This window comes from Trichoderma camerunense (genome assembly GCF_050948025.1).
Source record: "Trichoderma camerunense strain CBS 138272 chromosome Unknown V8C40scaffold_5, whole genome shotgun sequence".
In the NCBI taxonomy this organism is placed as follows: Eukaryota; Fungi; Ascomycota; class Sordariomycetes; order Hypocreales; family Hypocreaceae; genus Trichoderma; species Trichoderma camerunense.
In genome coordinates, this window is record NW_028145365.1 from 1,083,027 (window position 1) to 1,097,934 (window position 14,908).

General features: G+C 53.3%; 4 protein-coding genes across 4 annotated transcripts; 2 read left to right on the plus strand and 2 right to left on the minus strand.

Annotated features, from left to right (window-relative positions):
- Positions 1–288: 288 nt before the first annotated feature.
- On the plus strand, positions 289–1,780 carry V8C40DRAFT_175429 (uncharacterized protein). The gene is made up of 2 exons (XM_083211665.1): positions 289–895; positions 997–1,780. The coding sequence occupies exons 1-2, from the start codon at positions 491–493 to the stop codon at positions 1,645–1,647; spliced, it is 1,056 nt and encodes a 351-aa protein (XP_083075594.1). The 5' UTR covers positions 289–490; the 3' UTR covers positions 1,648–1,780.
- Positions 1,781–3,905: 2,125 nt separating this feature from the next.
- Positions 3,906–7,042, minus strand: V8C40DRAFT_175461 (cyclin family protein). Its single transcript, XM_083211666.1, has 2 exons — positions 6,026–7,042; positions 3,906–5,959 (listed from the first exon to the last, which is right to left on the minus strand). Exons 1-2 carry the CDS (start codon positions 6,411–6,413, stop codon positions 4,239–4,241), a joined length of 2,109 nt encoding a protein of 702 aa, XP_083075595.1. The 5' UTR covers positions 6,414–7,042; the 3' UTR covers positions 3,906–4,238.
- Positions 7,043–9,759: 2,717 nt separating this feature from the next.
- On the plus strand, positions 9,760–10,652 carry V8C40DRAFT_175539 (uncharacterized protein). The gene is made up of 2 exons (XM_083211667.1): positions 9,760–10,368; positions 10,440–10,652. Exons 1-2 carry the CDS (start codon positions 9,854–9,856, stop codon positions 10,543–10,545), a joined length of 621 nt encoding a protein of 206 aa, XP_083075596.1. The 5' UTR covers positions 9,760–9,853; the 3' UTR covers positions 10,546–10,652.
- An 805-nt stretch (positions 10,653–11,457) lies between these two features.
- On the minus strand, positions 11,458–11,747 carry V8C40DRAFT_239145 (uncharacterized protein). Its single transcript, XM_083214586.1, has one exon. It carries the CDS (start codon positions 11,703–11,705, stop codon positions 11,529–11,531), a length of 177 nt encoding a protein of 58 aa, XP_083075597.1. The 5' UTR covers positions 11,706–11,747; the 3' UTR covers positions 11,458–11,528.
- Positions 11,748–14,908: the final 3,161 nt, after the last annotated feature.

A 14,908-nucleotide genomic window follows, 5' to 3' on the forward strand; every position in this document is an offset into this window, starting at 1 on the left:
CCTCTTTGCAGCTTTTACCCAATTGCAACCCTCGACGACGTCATCTTCTGAGACCAGCCTTCACATGCTCTGCTGCATAAGGTAGGGAGACGGAAAGGCTCCTCAGGCTGTCCATGGAGCTAAATCCCCCCCAGCCGAGCGCCCTTGGGCTCTCGTCCAGCAACTATTTATTATCCCAGCAGATGCACTCGTTTTTCTGGTGCAGCGCCACCAGCATTTGCACAAAATCCTCAGCCTGACGTTGGGGGAATCCTTCGGCTGAAGTTTATTCACCGCCGTCTTGGCCACGACTTACCGCAACAAGACAAGAGCTCTCGGTAGTCGAGCCGCGAGGGACTCTGGCTCCACCTTAAATTGCCTGGCATTTCTCCCCCAGACACCGGCCGATCCCCAGACCGTGCCTCTCATCGATTGCAAACGATTGCTGGAGCTGACCGGGCATTTCCAACGTCAAATGGTCGACTGTTTCAAGTACAAGTAGTCTCTCATCATGGAGCTCACCAAGGTTCACACCAGAGGCAAGCGCAAAACGCCTGCCACGAACCGACCTCGAGCATTACAAGAGCAGCCGCCCGCAAAGGCCCTACGGACTAGGAAGTCATTGTCCTCCGTCATGGCCGCCCGAGCGACGCGACCCCGGAGCACGCTCGACTCCCTCCCGGGGGAAATCCTCGAGAAAATCCTCCTTTACAGCGCCAATCTCAGTCTGCCCCAGGTGAGCAACTTCATTGGCATGAAGCTTTCGGGACGGGCTACTCTGGTGCGCCTCTTCATCTGGGCGTTTCATGAGACGTGGGACCAATGGTTCGGTATTCCGACCAACCCTGCGATTGTCCATGGACCTTGGTTAGAAGATGCCCAACATGTCCCTTGCTGTGGAGATCCCGTATTTCAGGTTCGTCAATGTCTCTCTTTCCCATGGCAGCTTTCGGGTACACTACAAAGCAGCTTGGTCATGATAGCGCAATTGCTAACTCAGCCCATGTATGCATACAGTCTCAAGTGCTTAATCAACCTTGGATCACCATAGATCTGATATTGCAAGCGCAGCAGACCTGGTTTGAGAATCATGGGCGAGGGCGCTACTATCAACACGGCGCTTTTTGGATTGATAAAGCTGATCAGGTTGGCCATGACTATGCCGGGGGGTTCTGTCACTTTAATGCTCGAGAATGCTTCGAAGCAGATTACCAGCAAGCCGTCAAATGGCCAGCCTTTGCCGCTAGAGGCGTTCATTGGTTTTCGCAAGATATACACCCCCTGACACGTATTCCTGATAGACTCATTGTCGGCCCATGGGATGACGAGATGCAGCGGCAGCTCTTTTGGCTTTGTCGCGGTGGTTACATGACTTGCGGAAAGCTCTTCACCCAGCCTCCTTGGGAAATCAAGATCGAGCTGATCCGCAACTCCATGCTTAATGCCGAGGTGCCCAATCTGCTGGCCATCAACTGCCTCTATCGCACCTGGGTGTTTGACGGCCTACCCTCGGACGTTGTGAGGAAGGAGATTGTCAACCTGGAACGTCGAATCCAATGGGGAGGCGATCCGCACCAGACTAGAGATCTATTACGACGAGTTCGAAGCGCCTTTTTCCTCTCAGTGCACATGCCCGAGAATCTTCTAGTTAGACGGTCCGACATCTAGGCTCTCTCTCTCTTCACCCCTTCCTCATCTTATTAGCGCCACTGCCGATAAGCATCCAAGCTTTCAAAGCATGCGCTGGCAAGGCATCACTGCAGGTTTCAAATGTATGACAACCAACCATAGTAGAGCAGGATGATGATGGGGGAGCGAGGCATATCAACAATTTTGCCGGCTATGCTCTTCCTCCCCCATGCAGACTAGGCCTTCGTGAAGGGGTCCTTATTTCTCGGCCAAGTATGAAGGCTAGGAAAGAAGTTTTGGAGACATGGGAGTCTCCTACTGCATGCTGCAGCATCAACGCATCAACGCATCAATATCAACTCATGATCAGGTGAGCCTTAAGGGTGGTTACACAACAGCATTCCCCATCAAACGGGTACACGACTGCAACGACCATTGGAGTTGCGCAAAGCGAGCAAGCAAGCCGGCTGAAGGGGACGGCCCCCTCAGTATCCGGTCAATCATACGCCTGGCCAAGCCCACGCACTACCAAGTAATTATGCTGGCCAGCATCCTTCTCTTTTTTTACCGGCTCACGTTTGTCGGAATGAGAACAGCGCGTTCTCCTTGGCTTTGGACAAGCCTGACGCATAAACAGGCGAACCAACCACACGGGAAGTTCGAGCTTTATTTAGCCCGCCATGGTTGGTCCACGTCCACAACTGTCATTCTCGGAAAGGCTGAATCATGCAGCGGCCCCCATCGGCAGTACCACTTCAGCTACATGCTGTCTTTCTCTTTCGTTTTATTTAGGTCTCTGTGTGCGAGTGTGTGTGCAAATGGGTAAGGGAGGAAAGATGGTTTCTCATTTGTCCCAAATAATGTTACCACAGGGTGGCTATCAAGCACTCGAGTTTATTTACCAGATTGATGATGTATGACTTTTAATCCAAACTACATTGACAGATTCTCCTCTCTCGAGATACGAGCCAAAAGGCGGCGATCAATGACGATTCGATAGCAACAAGGCCATTTACATAGCAACACGTATGGCTCTTCAAAGCAGCTGCAGCCACGAGGGGACATGTACGTGAGCAGCTCATTTATACCCTCATATCGGCCATGAGGGGGACATCGGAGAGCAAGTCAACTCCACCCGCACACGAGTCGCGACATATACATTTCCTGATGCACGGCAGCTTGTCGTAGTTTCTTCACGCCCTTCGCACCTTACAGCTGCGTGTCGGCGTGAATAAACAGGCGATATCATTACCCGCTGCCAGCCTCTCTCTCTCGTTGTAGGATCTTGACCAGCCAACCAGCCTGGCTTGTGAGGGCTCCACCGTGTGTGTATCAAGAAAATCTCCTCTTTCGGCGAGTTGGATTAGGACAGCCACCACCAGCTCGCTTCCGTAGAACCGCGATTTACAGCTACTTGTAACCATACCCTACGCTCAAGCCTTGGACAAGCCACAGTGCACATGTAAATTGGAGCACAGACAACCCTCCCTCAAGTCGCCACCGCTTACCCAATCAGGCAAGCTCCCGGCCTCAGAAAAAGCTGGGAGGAGCAAATTTTAGGGCCCCATGTCGGGACGACAGCCCATGACTCACTCGGTGGGCGGTTTCACTCACGCAAGCCAGACGATTTTCGCGCACTGGGAATCTTGTGTGGTGGCCCCCCTTGATCCCCTCTCTCACCCTCTGTTAGGCTGCTGAGGAGTACTCGTAAGCAGAGAGTCCATCAAGGCTGCACTGTATAATGGTTAGGGCCGGAATCTCGCACTCCGGCTATGCATACATCTGTGTACTTGGACGATGGATCGTTTTCCCTGGTAGGAGGTAGCTACTGGTACCTGGGTAGCTGGAAGTGCACTTATTGGCAGTTCAGAGGTGCTTTAATGATTCAGGTAATATCAATTCGGGTCACTCAATTATCACATCATATTTGGAGAAAAGGGCTCAAGCCCAAAAGCTGCTCGTAATCATGTTTGAATTCTTTCCCATTCGCTCTCCTCCATCCTCTCTTCGAACAGGAGGATAGGATCCAAGCAAATGGGGATTTGGCTGTCGCCAAGATAGATAGAGCAAGAAAAAAAAAAGTCGAAGGTCGCAAAGGAAATCAAAAGCTTCTAGTCGTACAAGTAAAACACACACAAACAGCCTCCGGCCCCTCAACTGCTGGGCAAAAACCTTTAAATTGCTTTCTTCCACACTTTACAGGATATCTTTCATCACCGTCGTTGTTGTAGCCATCCGTATGTAATTTCCCTTGTTTCTGGATGAAGAAACAGTAAAAAAGATTAAACGCACTTTTTTTTCCAAGGCGAAACCGTTGCCTTTGGACAATACCATGCCCGGTGGTTTATGTTAACTTGCAGAAACGTGCCCTCTGCCCAAGGTGTGCGGTATCAAAAGCTCTGTTGTCAACGAGACGCCCCCTGGCCTCCCCTTCGAGCGCCATCCATATAAAAACCGTTAAAAGTCTTCTGACAAAGGGAAAAAGTAAATTGCAGCAAATAGAGAGAAACGAAGGGCGGAATCGGTAAATTACAGCCAGACCGATCCATGGTAGAACAGCATTAGATTGATGGCGATGATAATTCGCGTATAAAAAGTTTGACAGTGTAAATAAACGCCCCGGGTAAATTTCAGTTAAGGATGCCCCAAAAGCTTGGCTCTCGTGGGCGAAATGCGCTCGTTGCTGCCTGGTAGCCACTGGCCGCTTGAGCGGAGCAACAAAGCCTCTTTCTCGTTTCTCCTGGGCTGGGGCGAACGGGTACCTGCAAGTAGGGCTCCGTTCCGTCAAGTCCTCGCGAGCGAGTAATGGGCCAAGGAGCGCTCCCAGCGCCGTGGGGGTATAGCATCTCCCGTACGTGATCCTGCAGGGGCTGATCCACTGATGCGGTTCTGCTGCGCTTGATGCCAGCCTTGGCCGCGATGGGCGCCGTGGGCTTGAAGTCAACACCGCGGATGCTCTGGCTGTGTAGATGCTGGAGAGTGCGTGCGGCATCCGAGTCGGGATCCCGAGACATTCCTTCCAGCTCGCGTTGCTGTCTTGCCAGGGGGGTTTCCAGAGCGAGGCTCCCAATCTTCGCAACCGGGCCGGTGTACGATTCGGGAGACGACGTGAAACCATACTCTTCGTAGCTCTCTGAAACGGTGGGGACTGTCGACCTCAAGTACGATCTCTCATTCATCGCCTTCATCGATCGGAATCGCGACTGAGCCGTCAACGAGTTGTTGAGGGTCGCGCTAGCAAAAGATGAGGCAGACGAAACAGAGGACGAGCGAGAGGTGTGTGAAAGATCCGAAACCATCGATTCGGGAGAGGACATGGTCGAGATTGAATTGGCAAGAGAAGAACGACGAGCAGGGCAGTAGTTCTGGGGGGATGTCGACAGGGCGGCGGGAAAGCGCTCCAGGTGCTGAGCGGTGCTGACGCTGCCAGCTTGAGCCATGGCCAGGCACATTGCGTTGCTTTTTCCGAGGAGGTGTGATGCAGCACTCACTGCAGGAGTACAGATACCACTGGATTGCGGCGTCAGACGCGGGGTCGGAAGAAGACCCAATGCAGGGGCCAGTCGGCCGGGAGTAGCCGAATAGGCCATCGTGAGGGTAGGCTCCAACGGAGCAGGCAGGTACTTGCTGAGAAACTTGGGATCGCAAGTCTCTTCCTCGGCTGTAGTGGAAGCCAGGGTGGGCACACGGCGCTGCTCCGTGGGGAGGTTAAGAATACTACGAGGTGATAAAGCGCAGAGATCGCTGGATCTCGCAGGCATGCGGAGGGCGGGAATGAGGCCCTCGATGTTGGTCAGGTCCGGGTTCAGTCTCAGGATAACCTGCTTCCACTCCGATGTTTGCTGAGCCAAAGTCTGTGAGACGGCACCAGGAGACGGCGGGGGTGGGGGAGGAGTATGCTTGAGAACAATTTCGGTCCATCGTCGGAAAACCTCATCAGTGATGTGGAGCTTCCAGTTGACAGCAAGGAGAAAGGCGACCTCGTTCTGGTTGATCTCCTGGACGTTGAGGCCAGAGATCTTGCTCCAGGCACGTGCAGAGTAGTTGCGGTCCTGAAGATACTTGGAAGCAAGGATCAGGGCCGCGAGGAACATGCGCCGGCCGCACTGAAGCGCTCGGTCAGCGAACCGATCCTCGTACTGCTCCACAGTAAAGCTACGCTTGGGAACGTGAGGCTTGATGAGGATGAGATAGTACAGCGCGACTTGCAGGGTCGAGTAGCTAGTGCGCGAGCGCCGGAGCGTCTCTTGGATAAAGGTGCGCAGCGGCAGCACGGTCCTGTTGCCGGGCTCCGGGCGGCACGGAGCGGAAGAGAGAGGCCAGATGGCTTCAACAATTTGGGTCGACGAGTCTGCAGAGGTAAAGGCTAAGCAAGGGGGTCTTGGCTTTAAGAGCTGTGTCAGTGAGAGGCACGTACCAACAAGGCTATCGACGAAGTTTACTTTGCGGTCCGACTGCCGAACAAGTGATGGTGGGGGGCATCCCGCGCCACCAGCAGCCGCAGCGGTGCGTCTAGGGTTTTGACGCAACTCAACAGGGACAGCCTGTTGTTGCTGTTGGCGCTGTTTAGTAAGATCAGGTCGACGAGTCGATGTAGAGGATTCCTGAGAGGAAAAGTATGAGTGGCATGAGTCGCTGTCGGATGAGATAGAGCCAGAGGCATCGTCCGAGGTTTGGGAGGTAGTATCGGATCCAGACCACACGGAGGAGGCAGAGGCCGAAGCCGAAGAGGATATAGATGAGTTATAGGGGGCGTATTGACTCAAAGGGTCATAAGAGGGTGAGATTGTAGTTTCGAACGTCATTTTGACGAGCTGTGATGGGAGGAGGTAGTGTAAAGGTGTAAGGCTTGAGTGTTCAAGCCAGCGTGAACGTTTCCAGTCGCCGTCAAGGCTAAGTCAACCGGAAGATTGTGACAGTTTCGAGCGTTACCGAGTCGTGTTGCTTTTAGCTCTACAGCAATAGCATCCGATGATGGTTGAATGCAACTGCTGGTAGAACCGTGTTCGAGATGAAGAGAAGAGGGCCTTCTAGATAAGAAGGGGAGTCGACTTTTCACGAACAAGCAGACCGGTGGACGAAGCTGAGACGGCGACTGGAGAAAGTTTGTAGGTTGCAAGAGGCATCGCGAAACCAATGCTCTGGCGGCTAGTTGTGGGTTGGGGTTGATGAGACTCTTAGAGCAAGTCTATCATCGGGTGACGAGACGGTTGGAGTCGGTTGTTGATGCTATGACGAAGGCGTTGTGGCTGTGAGGGCGAGGGTGAGTGGTGAGTGTAAGAGACTGGCTGGCTTTCGGGTTTGGCGACGCGACGGGCAGCGGTTACAGGGATGAGTCGAGGCCAGGGATCATCGAGATGGATATGCAGGTACGGGCTGAAGGAGGCTGTCAGGGCAGCGTGCAGCGTATTTATCGCGACGAGTGAGATGTGACTCTTCACAGCGTGGCCTGAAGTCTCGGGGGGCTGATGCAAGGCGGCGAGGTGACAGCCTGGTGCTATGTGTAGCGTAATAGCGAGGTTAGGTAGAGAGTGGATACAAAGCGCCGGCTGTGTGACTCTTCGCGCTGAGGTGGCGACTGGACCGGGCAGGTGGCCGCACACTGGCGATTTCGGAGCACAGCGCCCGAGCAGCTAAGGCTAGGCAGTGACAGTGAGTGAGACAGCGCCTGGAGAGCCGGGGCCACAGGCGCTCGTCAACTGAGCAGACAAGTGGCGAGGCCGAGTGAGTCGATTCGCCCACCAAAAAAAAAAACAAAGGAGTCGAGTGATTTAAAAAAACAAGGACACAGAAAATGGCTATGAGCCGGGTGAGAGAGCGGTCAAAAGAGCACAGGCAGCAATGCACAGCTGTCCTCTTTTGTTCTTTCTTTTTCTTTCTTTTCCCTCTTTTTCCAGGTCAGCAGGGCTGAGACCGGTGGTGACTGTGTTGGCTGGGGGGGGGGGAGAGAAAAAGCCAGAAGATGCGATGGAGCCGTGAGTTTGAGTGTGAGTATTGCGGTGTTGTCCAGGTACAACGGGGGGATGAAATGCGAAAAGTGCACAAGACAAGGTAAAGGAAACGGCTAAAAGAACAGACGGGACGTGAGGATAGGAAAAGGAAACAAAAAAGAAGAGATTCCCAGTATTAAATGAAACGAAAATGCGCCGTAGAGTAGAGAGGCACCAGAGCAGACTTCGAGAGTCGCTGGCGAGCTTACAATGCGGTACCGAACTTCATCGCGACGTTCGATGGGGGAAGAAGAGCAGAATCGATGACGGCCATGGGGGTCGTGGCATAGTTTTGAATGGCAGCAGAATGGCCAGAGTCAGACTGAAGCAGCGCCAGCCAGTCAGGAAATGCGACCGGGGGCGGCGGGACGACGAGACACCAAAGTGCGGGAGTACGAGAGTACACGCGCAAGGGGGATCGAGTTCGTAAGGTACCTCTGGTACATGCATTATTACATGTACCGCACCACAGCGGTAACCTGGAATTTCCATTTTTCTTAGTTTAGCCTGGTTCCGGCACTAAGGTAGGAAAGGTTCAAGTCTAGCACTGTCTGTCTGTACTGGCAGTTTCTAGCGCTCCTCGAGTCCCTCGACGTGTACCTCGACGTGTACCTCGACGTGTACCACAACGTGTACCTCTAGTGCGCAGCTGCTGCGTGCTCCTGCGTGCTTCTGCGTGCTTGTGATGCACTGCGCGGGTCCAGCTGTACCGCGACAGGTACCTGTCTGTCTGCTGCGCGGGAACTTTGAGAGGCGCTGCAAAAAAGGGCAACAACCATCGACCGGCTGGCTCGTCCGCTGCTTCTTCAATCTGCGGCCTGGCGCGCTGTGATTGGCCCAGTGTTCTCCAGGCCAGCCCCGCCCCTCATTCTCCCCTCTTGTGGCTGGCGAATGGCTGCCAGGCTCGGACGCTCCAGTGGCCCAGCCAGCACACCTGGCGCAGATTCCGCCTCCACAGCATCCGCAAAGAGTCACTGTATTCTTATCATCCAAAGTGTCGCGCGGGTGTCTCGCTCGCTCGTCCTTGCGTTATAGCAGCAGCTTGAGCGTCTACGGCGTGTAAAAGGCAGCTGTCCCTTTTGCGCTTGCTGCTTCTGTACATCTCTGTGTGCACAGCTACAGTAGCTACAGTAAGATGGGGATTTGATCAGATATTCTCAGCTTGGAGGCAAACACAGGTACTCATCCCACTGGCCCAATCACTCCCTGCCCATTGCAAAATGCCTGCGTGTGTGCGTCTTTGGTGGCTTGGTGGCCTCATCGCCTTGGGCCTAGCGTCAGGCCTTGGGCGGCTTATCCCTGGCCGCAGCTTGTTTCTGTTTTCGTGCCAGGCTGCTGTGCTCCTGCCTCTGCCTCTGCCATTTTTTGCTGCTTCTTCCTGCTTGTTGCGACTGACTGACCTGCGCCTGCTCTTGTTCCTGCCACTTCCAACTGCTGCCAAGGCCAGCGCACGGGCCCCGAAAACTTATCAAGTGGTGAGGCAATGAGGTAATGAGCGACAGGCAGCCACTAGGGGAGGTGCGAGTTACCCGAACCGCTCCCTCCCTTCAGTGCTCCGTATGTACTTTGAACATGTAGGCCTATCCGAACAAGTGAGACAAAAAGCAGAGAGACAGGCGAGAAATGAAAGTCGAGCTCTCCCGTCCCCCGGTCTCAGCTCGCTCCTTGGTGCTGTGCTGCCTCTTCCACGGGCCGTCAACAACTAGCTATGCACTTCGTAACCTCAATAACAATCAAGGCACCTAATGCTGCCACTAATCGTGGTGGCGGGAGGCGAGATTGCTGACTCAGTGCTGCCGCTGTTTCTGCTTATTGCTCTCAGTGTGCCGTCCCTACTAGGCAATTTTCGCACACAGCCAAATACGATTGCACACAGAAGCACGGAGCACGGAGTACAGACGCGGTACTTGGCACTTCTGGAAGGAGGGGAGGAGGGGGATCGCAGCCACCTGCCGCCATTTGGAGATGCGATACGCACGCCATGTTACCTCTGATGACGGAGAAGGAGGTGCTCAACAAAGGCTTTCTTTTTGCCTCTCTCGTATCGTCTCCCATACGAAACCCCATACCAAGCCATCATGTCGTATTCTTCTCTTGCTTTACAGAATATTGCCCTTTGATCATGCTTTGTGATCACATGAGGGAAGCACAGCATTTCATGTCCAATCTACGGAGTAGACGAGGGGATGCGGCCCTGCTCGCACACAAGCTAGCGGCGGTACCTGGAAGGTCACTACTAATACGATGCTCTCTCGATGCTGCGTTGTACGAGTACAGGCACGAGAACAGACAGGTACGAGCACTGGTACTCGTTGCTCGACCAGATGTGCCCTCATCAGTACCAGGCAAGTATTCCGCGCCGCGCGTTTATTCGGTGGGTGCCTGATCTGAGAGTCCCGGAGCAATACCGCGATTCGTACTGCCCAGGTACTGCTGCGGCTCGTCCTTGTACTCCGTCCGCTCCGGCCGCTCCAGTTTTCGTCGCGCAAAGCCTCCACCGAAATCAGACAACGCAATTTTTGGCTCTTTGCCTCGTGGACAGGGGGTTGCAGTGGGCGAGTCCCTTTCTGGCCGTTGGGGCAAAGGCGGTCTGGCCGCTGTCAAGGGACCTCAAGGCATCCAGCGCTATTACTCCAAACCCTTGCTTGTGTATGGACGGACGAGGTGGTGGCAGCAGGAATGCTTGCAAGGCTCTCGTCTCGTCTCGTCTGCTTCCCAGTCACACCACCCACAGAGGCAGAAAAAGGTCTCAAGCTGGGACAAACATGAGGTTGCTTGTGCCTGTAGTGCTACCTAGGAGGTGCTAGTTGCAAAGCAACACCCGTACTAACAGCAAGCAAGTCTCAGTCTATCATTTGCGAGCACCTCCGCCACTGTCCAAGGCCCTTTTCGAAGACGCAATCCCGGCCAGCTGGGTAGACGCTACCAACAGACGCACTGCCGCTGAGCCATCGTTCAACGATCCAAAAGCGCCGAGGCGATGAGCCTCTTTCCGTCTCTATTTTTGAAGACAGTGGATGCGAGGTTGATTGGCAATGCACTTCGAGGAGTGGGTTTGTGCCAGGCTGCTTTTTGCTGCGGAAAGCGGGCTAGTACGACTCTGTACTAGCGAACCAGGATTCAATGACAGATTCCCTCGAATCCTTACGAACTAAGGAGGAATGCACCACACTGCCTTTGGTTGTGTGCTCGTTGCTTTCGGGCGGGCCTGCTCCGGCACTCCAAAAATGTCGTGCATGGTGGTTCGTGATGGAGGAACGATCCTCATCAGCCACTCTGGCCAAAGACGAACATGGCCATGTGTAAAAATGGATACAGCAAACTGCGCGTTTTCCTTCCACAGCATCGGGTTCTCACTTTGGCTGCAGTAGTACCGTCGGAAGCCAGCTCCTCGAACTTGGAATCTCTGTTTTATGTCATCTCATCCAACTCCTGAAACAGGCCATCCAAACCACTTGGAACACTTGCCGCCATCAAGCACCTAGCTCCTTTTCCTAGCCGCTGTGGCATGTGACAAACCACGCGTTGTCTGGTCATACAATGAATGGGAGGAGAAAATGGCTGCTTTGTCCATACTCTGCAATGATACTAGATATTCCGTCCCTTGGTCTGCCCGGTATTGCGGTCTTACCAAGGAAGAGGCAATGAGAAGATACCAGAGGAACAATTCGCTTGAACCAGGCTGTTGTGAATTTACGCACAGGATATGTCCCATCCCTATTAGATTACTACCAGGCTATCACCCAGCCGTCGGCGCCGCGTCGTCTTAGTCGGACTTGACAGGCTTTCCCACACGCGCGTGCAGCTTGACAGGACACAAAAAGAAAAGAAAGACATGGGAAATAACAGCCATTGCTAACGGGTCAACAATGCAAACTGCTGTTACTCCCCCTTTCCCCCTGCACTATCAAGCGCCCTATCATTCTTGAACTATACACTCTCAGTATCGACCAGTTGCACACCTGCAGCTTGGTGTTGCACCACTAGGATGATCACGGCGCTGCTTCGCCCGAGATTGCGTGGCTGATCAGTGAGGAGCTCCCCTGTCACCCATGTTGAATTTTTGGGGGCCTTCTGCGGAGGCCAACCAGATGCAAAGTACAACATACTGTCTTTACAGTGCTATGTGGTATTTGGTGAGGAACTGAGGATACAGCTGCATACTGTGATCGTCTTGGATGTGGCAAGTCTAGAATGATCTGCATTTTGCACTCCAGCATTCGTCGCCCCAAGCAGCAAGCGAGGCGGCAAATTGAATCTTGCCGCCTTCTTTTCTGCCGCCGTTACTCATATTGAGTACACATGAAGTACTGTACTGGCTGTTTCCGCGCCTTTGTGGTGTGTGCGCTACGGAGCAATCATCTTTGCTTTCCACGCATCAACCTAAGTTGCTAAAGTCACAGCCCCTTTTTGTGCCAGCTGTTTGTTGAAGGCTCAAATATCTAGGGATATCAAGCCTGCTATGCAAGAATTATAAGTTAACGGACAGCGATTTCAGTTGGAGACACAAACCAACCTACGTGCACTCTGCCTTGGATCATCATCTAGGAGCACTGCAAAAGATCGTTTGCAAAGGTCGAGCCGTCAAAGCCTATGTACTATTAGCAGGAGAAATCAGCTGTAAATGCTGCAGCTCTCTCATGTACAACTCGCATGGCTAGCCCGTCCAGCAGCATGAGGGGTCAACTCGACACGTCTTGCGATGAAATTGGCCATCGACTGGCATTGATCCTATTCGTTGCGAGCTGTGTACCTTGGTGGCCCAAGCAAACAGCGGCTGTAACGGAAAAGGTACGCGGCTTGCATGAGACATGCGCGAGCGTCATAATTTCCACAGGTTTCACGTCATGCGGGTCTCCCCCACAATGTCTACTTGTTCGTCCATTTCTACTGCATGCGCCTTGCATGAGTGCGTGAGGGGAAGGCGAGGTAATGAGGCGGAGAAGAGGGCGGGAGGACTCCGTATCAGTTTCGCAAACGTGATTGCCCGCCTGCTCGAGGCAAAGCAAGGCTTGTGGCTTGCCTACGACGACGGCACGGCTTGCTTTCCATGCTGCATTGAATCCACAGGCCTGACCAGTCAACCAAAGAGGCAGATACTATATCGCGGCACCGGAAATGTCGACCTTGGCTTCCGCGCAAACTACTGTACTCTCGGGATGGCTGCCGCTCTTTCAATCATCCTCAGACACGTCTCTCTCCAATGCAAGGTTATGCCATGCTCTTTACCGCTCACCTGAGTTTTGGCGGTGATGCCCTTCTCTGGGCACGCGAAAGCATTGATTGGGCCCCAATGACTAAGACCACAAGCACACTACATAGAACACTACTTGGCATCTAAAGCTGCTCTTGCTAATACTATCTGGCCCAGGGAGATATGCCAAGTATGGAGTAGTGAGTCAAATCAGCCAGCCAGTGAGCTATGCCTAGGAGTGGAGTGCTTCGGTTCACGGGTTGTCGATTTTGTCAAGCATGAGCCCTTTCCGCAAGATTGCTCACTCGGATGTCTGATGAGAGGATTCACCAGAGAGGGGTTCTTATCTACAGAGTAGGAGTATCGGCGCACAGCGGCGGGTCCTAACGAGAAGATTTCATGTATTTCCCCAGGGCATGTTGGGCCGATTGCCCGACAGATGATGAGCATGGTCGTGTCGTCCGCCATGCTGGAGATATGTCAACAAGATGTCGCATCGGAAAACTTGGATTCCCGAAAATTGAGACAATGAATAAGCGGCAGGATCATCCGAGGGTTGAGTACCGTGGGTGTATCAAGCAAATCCAAGAGCCTGGCCTCTGGAAGTTTCCACTTCTTACCGTCAGTTGCTGGAGCCGTGCTACGCGTTGTCTGTGGCCTTTCGTCTAGCCCTCGGGGCAGCCCATGCGGTCATGCCGTGGACACGGCCCTGAGACACGGCCTGTCATCCTCATCTCGCCGGATGTTCATCAGTACTTGTCTTGGCGGTGAAGAGGCATTGCTGGCAGTACGGAGTACATTGGCCCATTTCCCGAACAGCGAGCGCAATATCTGGAGCTACCTAGCAGGTGCTAGGGCGCCAGAGCTCTTCCGAGCGGGCGGATCTGCCTAAGACTCGGTCGCAGCCCAATTTCGTGAGCTCCGACGATCCTGGCGAGCCCAAATGCATGACTCAGCATATTGTCGCATTGATTTCGGCAACTTCAGCTAATATTGCCTCATGCGCCACAGGGACGATTCTGCCCGAAGTCGGAAGCGAATATGCCTTTTCGTGATCCAGCTCGGTCATTGCTTTGAGTAGTACAGAGCCGCAAGGGCATTCTTGTGATACCGTCTAATAAGAAACGCGATGCCGATGTCATGAATACTGAGTCAACCCATCTAGTCAGGCAGTGGAGTCCCCTGGTAAGGCATCAAGAGACATGTCGGTGACAGTGCGCTTGGGAGCAGCTGGACAAAGTGAGCTTATTACAAATAACTGAGTCTCTTTCTGTCTATGATTTTCTATTGGTCTGGTGAGACAACTGGCAGCTATTTTTGCATGCCAAAGCAGGGCCAGCGTGTGGTTACCGGCGAAATCATGGTTGGCTATTCGGCCAGCCAAACTCCAACAAACCAACTAAATGATGCGTGCTCTGTCCCAGTCATTCAATGGTGGCGGGACACGTAGAAGGTACTTCACCGCATGTTGATATCATCAAAGCTCATGTGACGTGAAATACGAAAACGAAAGCGTGGCAATGGCCGCACCGAATGTCTTGATATCGGTTTCTCGACCTTTGCTTTGTTGTCCATCTCTATCCAGGGTAAGTCAAGAGAGGCTGACTGAGGAGCAGAGCTAGCTAACAGCCTGACGGCGGCCGCCTCCGCCATCACCGGGATGCGGTAACCATCAATGACTACTATTAATTGCCACAACTTGATGCCACCTTGTCAACTTCTCGATTCTGCTACAGCCGCACGTTCACCTGCTTGGTTAATTTTACAATTTGAAATCACAATTTGTGGCCCGCAAACCAGGTCGATATCAATCACGAGCACGCAAAATGAACGACTGTTGCGAGAGCGGCCACGATCGGAGGTTACCGGGGTGGCGAAGCTGTGGCGCCAAATCACCCCTCGCTCCATCTTTGCTTTGCCGCTATTGTAGGCAGCCGCTGCCATGTGACCGGATGACAGCCGACAAGCTGAAGGCCGACAAGGATCGTGAGAGCTGACCGAGAAATGACTCCCTGGTAAGAGGAACATTCTAGCATCTGCCTCTCCTGGTCGCTACGCGCTTTGCCTCCGAATTCCACTGGATTCAACAACCGCCAAGGCACAGAGTATTGGGCGA

What these genes read in the sequence shown, in the direction of transcription:
- V8C40DRAFT_175429 (XM_083211665.1), top strand. Translation starts at nt 491, where the DNA reads ATGGAGCTCACCAAGGTTCACACCAGAGGCAAGCGCAAAACGCCTGCC. An exon ending in GTGGAGATCCCGTATTTCAG is followed by an intron (nt 896 to 996) that starts GTTCGTCAATGT and finishes GTATGCATACAG; the next exon opens with TCTCAAGTGCTTAATCAACC.
- V8C40DRAFT_239145 (XM_083214586.1), bottom strand. Translation starts at nt 11,705, where the DNA reads ATGTTGTACTTTGCATCTGGTTGGCCTCCGCAGAAGGCCCCCAAAAAT.
- V8C40DRAFT_175461 (XM_083211666.1), bottom strand. Translation starts at nt 6,413, where the DNA reads ATGACGTTCGAAACTACAATCTCACCCTCTTATGACCCTTTGAGTCAA. An exon ending in CTTCGTCGATAGCCTTGTTG is followed by an intron (nt 5,960 to 6,025) that starts GTACGTGCCTCT and finishes TTACCTCTGCAG; the next exon opens with ACTCGTCGACCCAAATTGTT.
- V8C40DRAFT_175539 (XM_083211667.1), top strand. Translation starts at nt 9,854, where the DNA reads ATGCTGCGTTGTACGAGTACAGGCACGAGAACAGACAGGTACGAGCAC. An exon ending in CAAGCTGGGACAAACATGAG is followed by an intron (nt 10,369 to 10,439) that starts GTTGCTTGTGCC and finishes ACAGCAAGCAAG; the next exon opens with TCTCAGTCTATCATTTGCGA.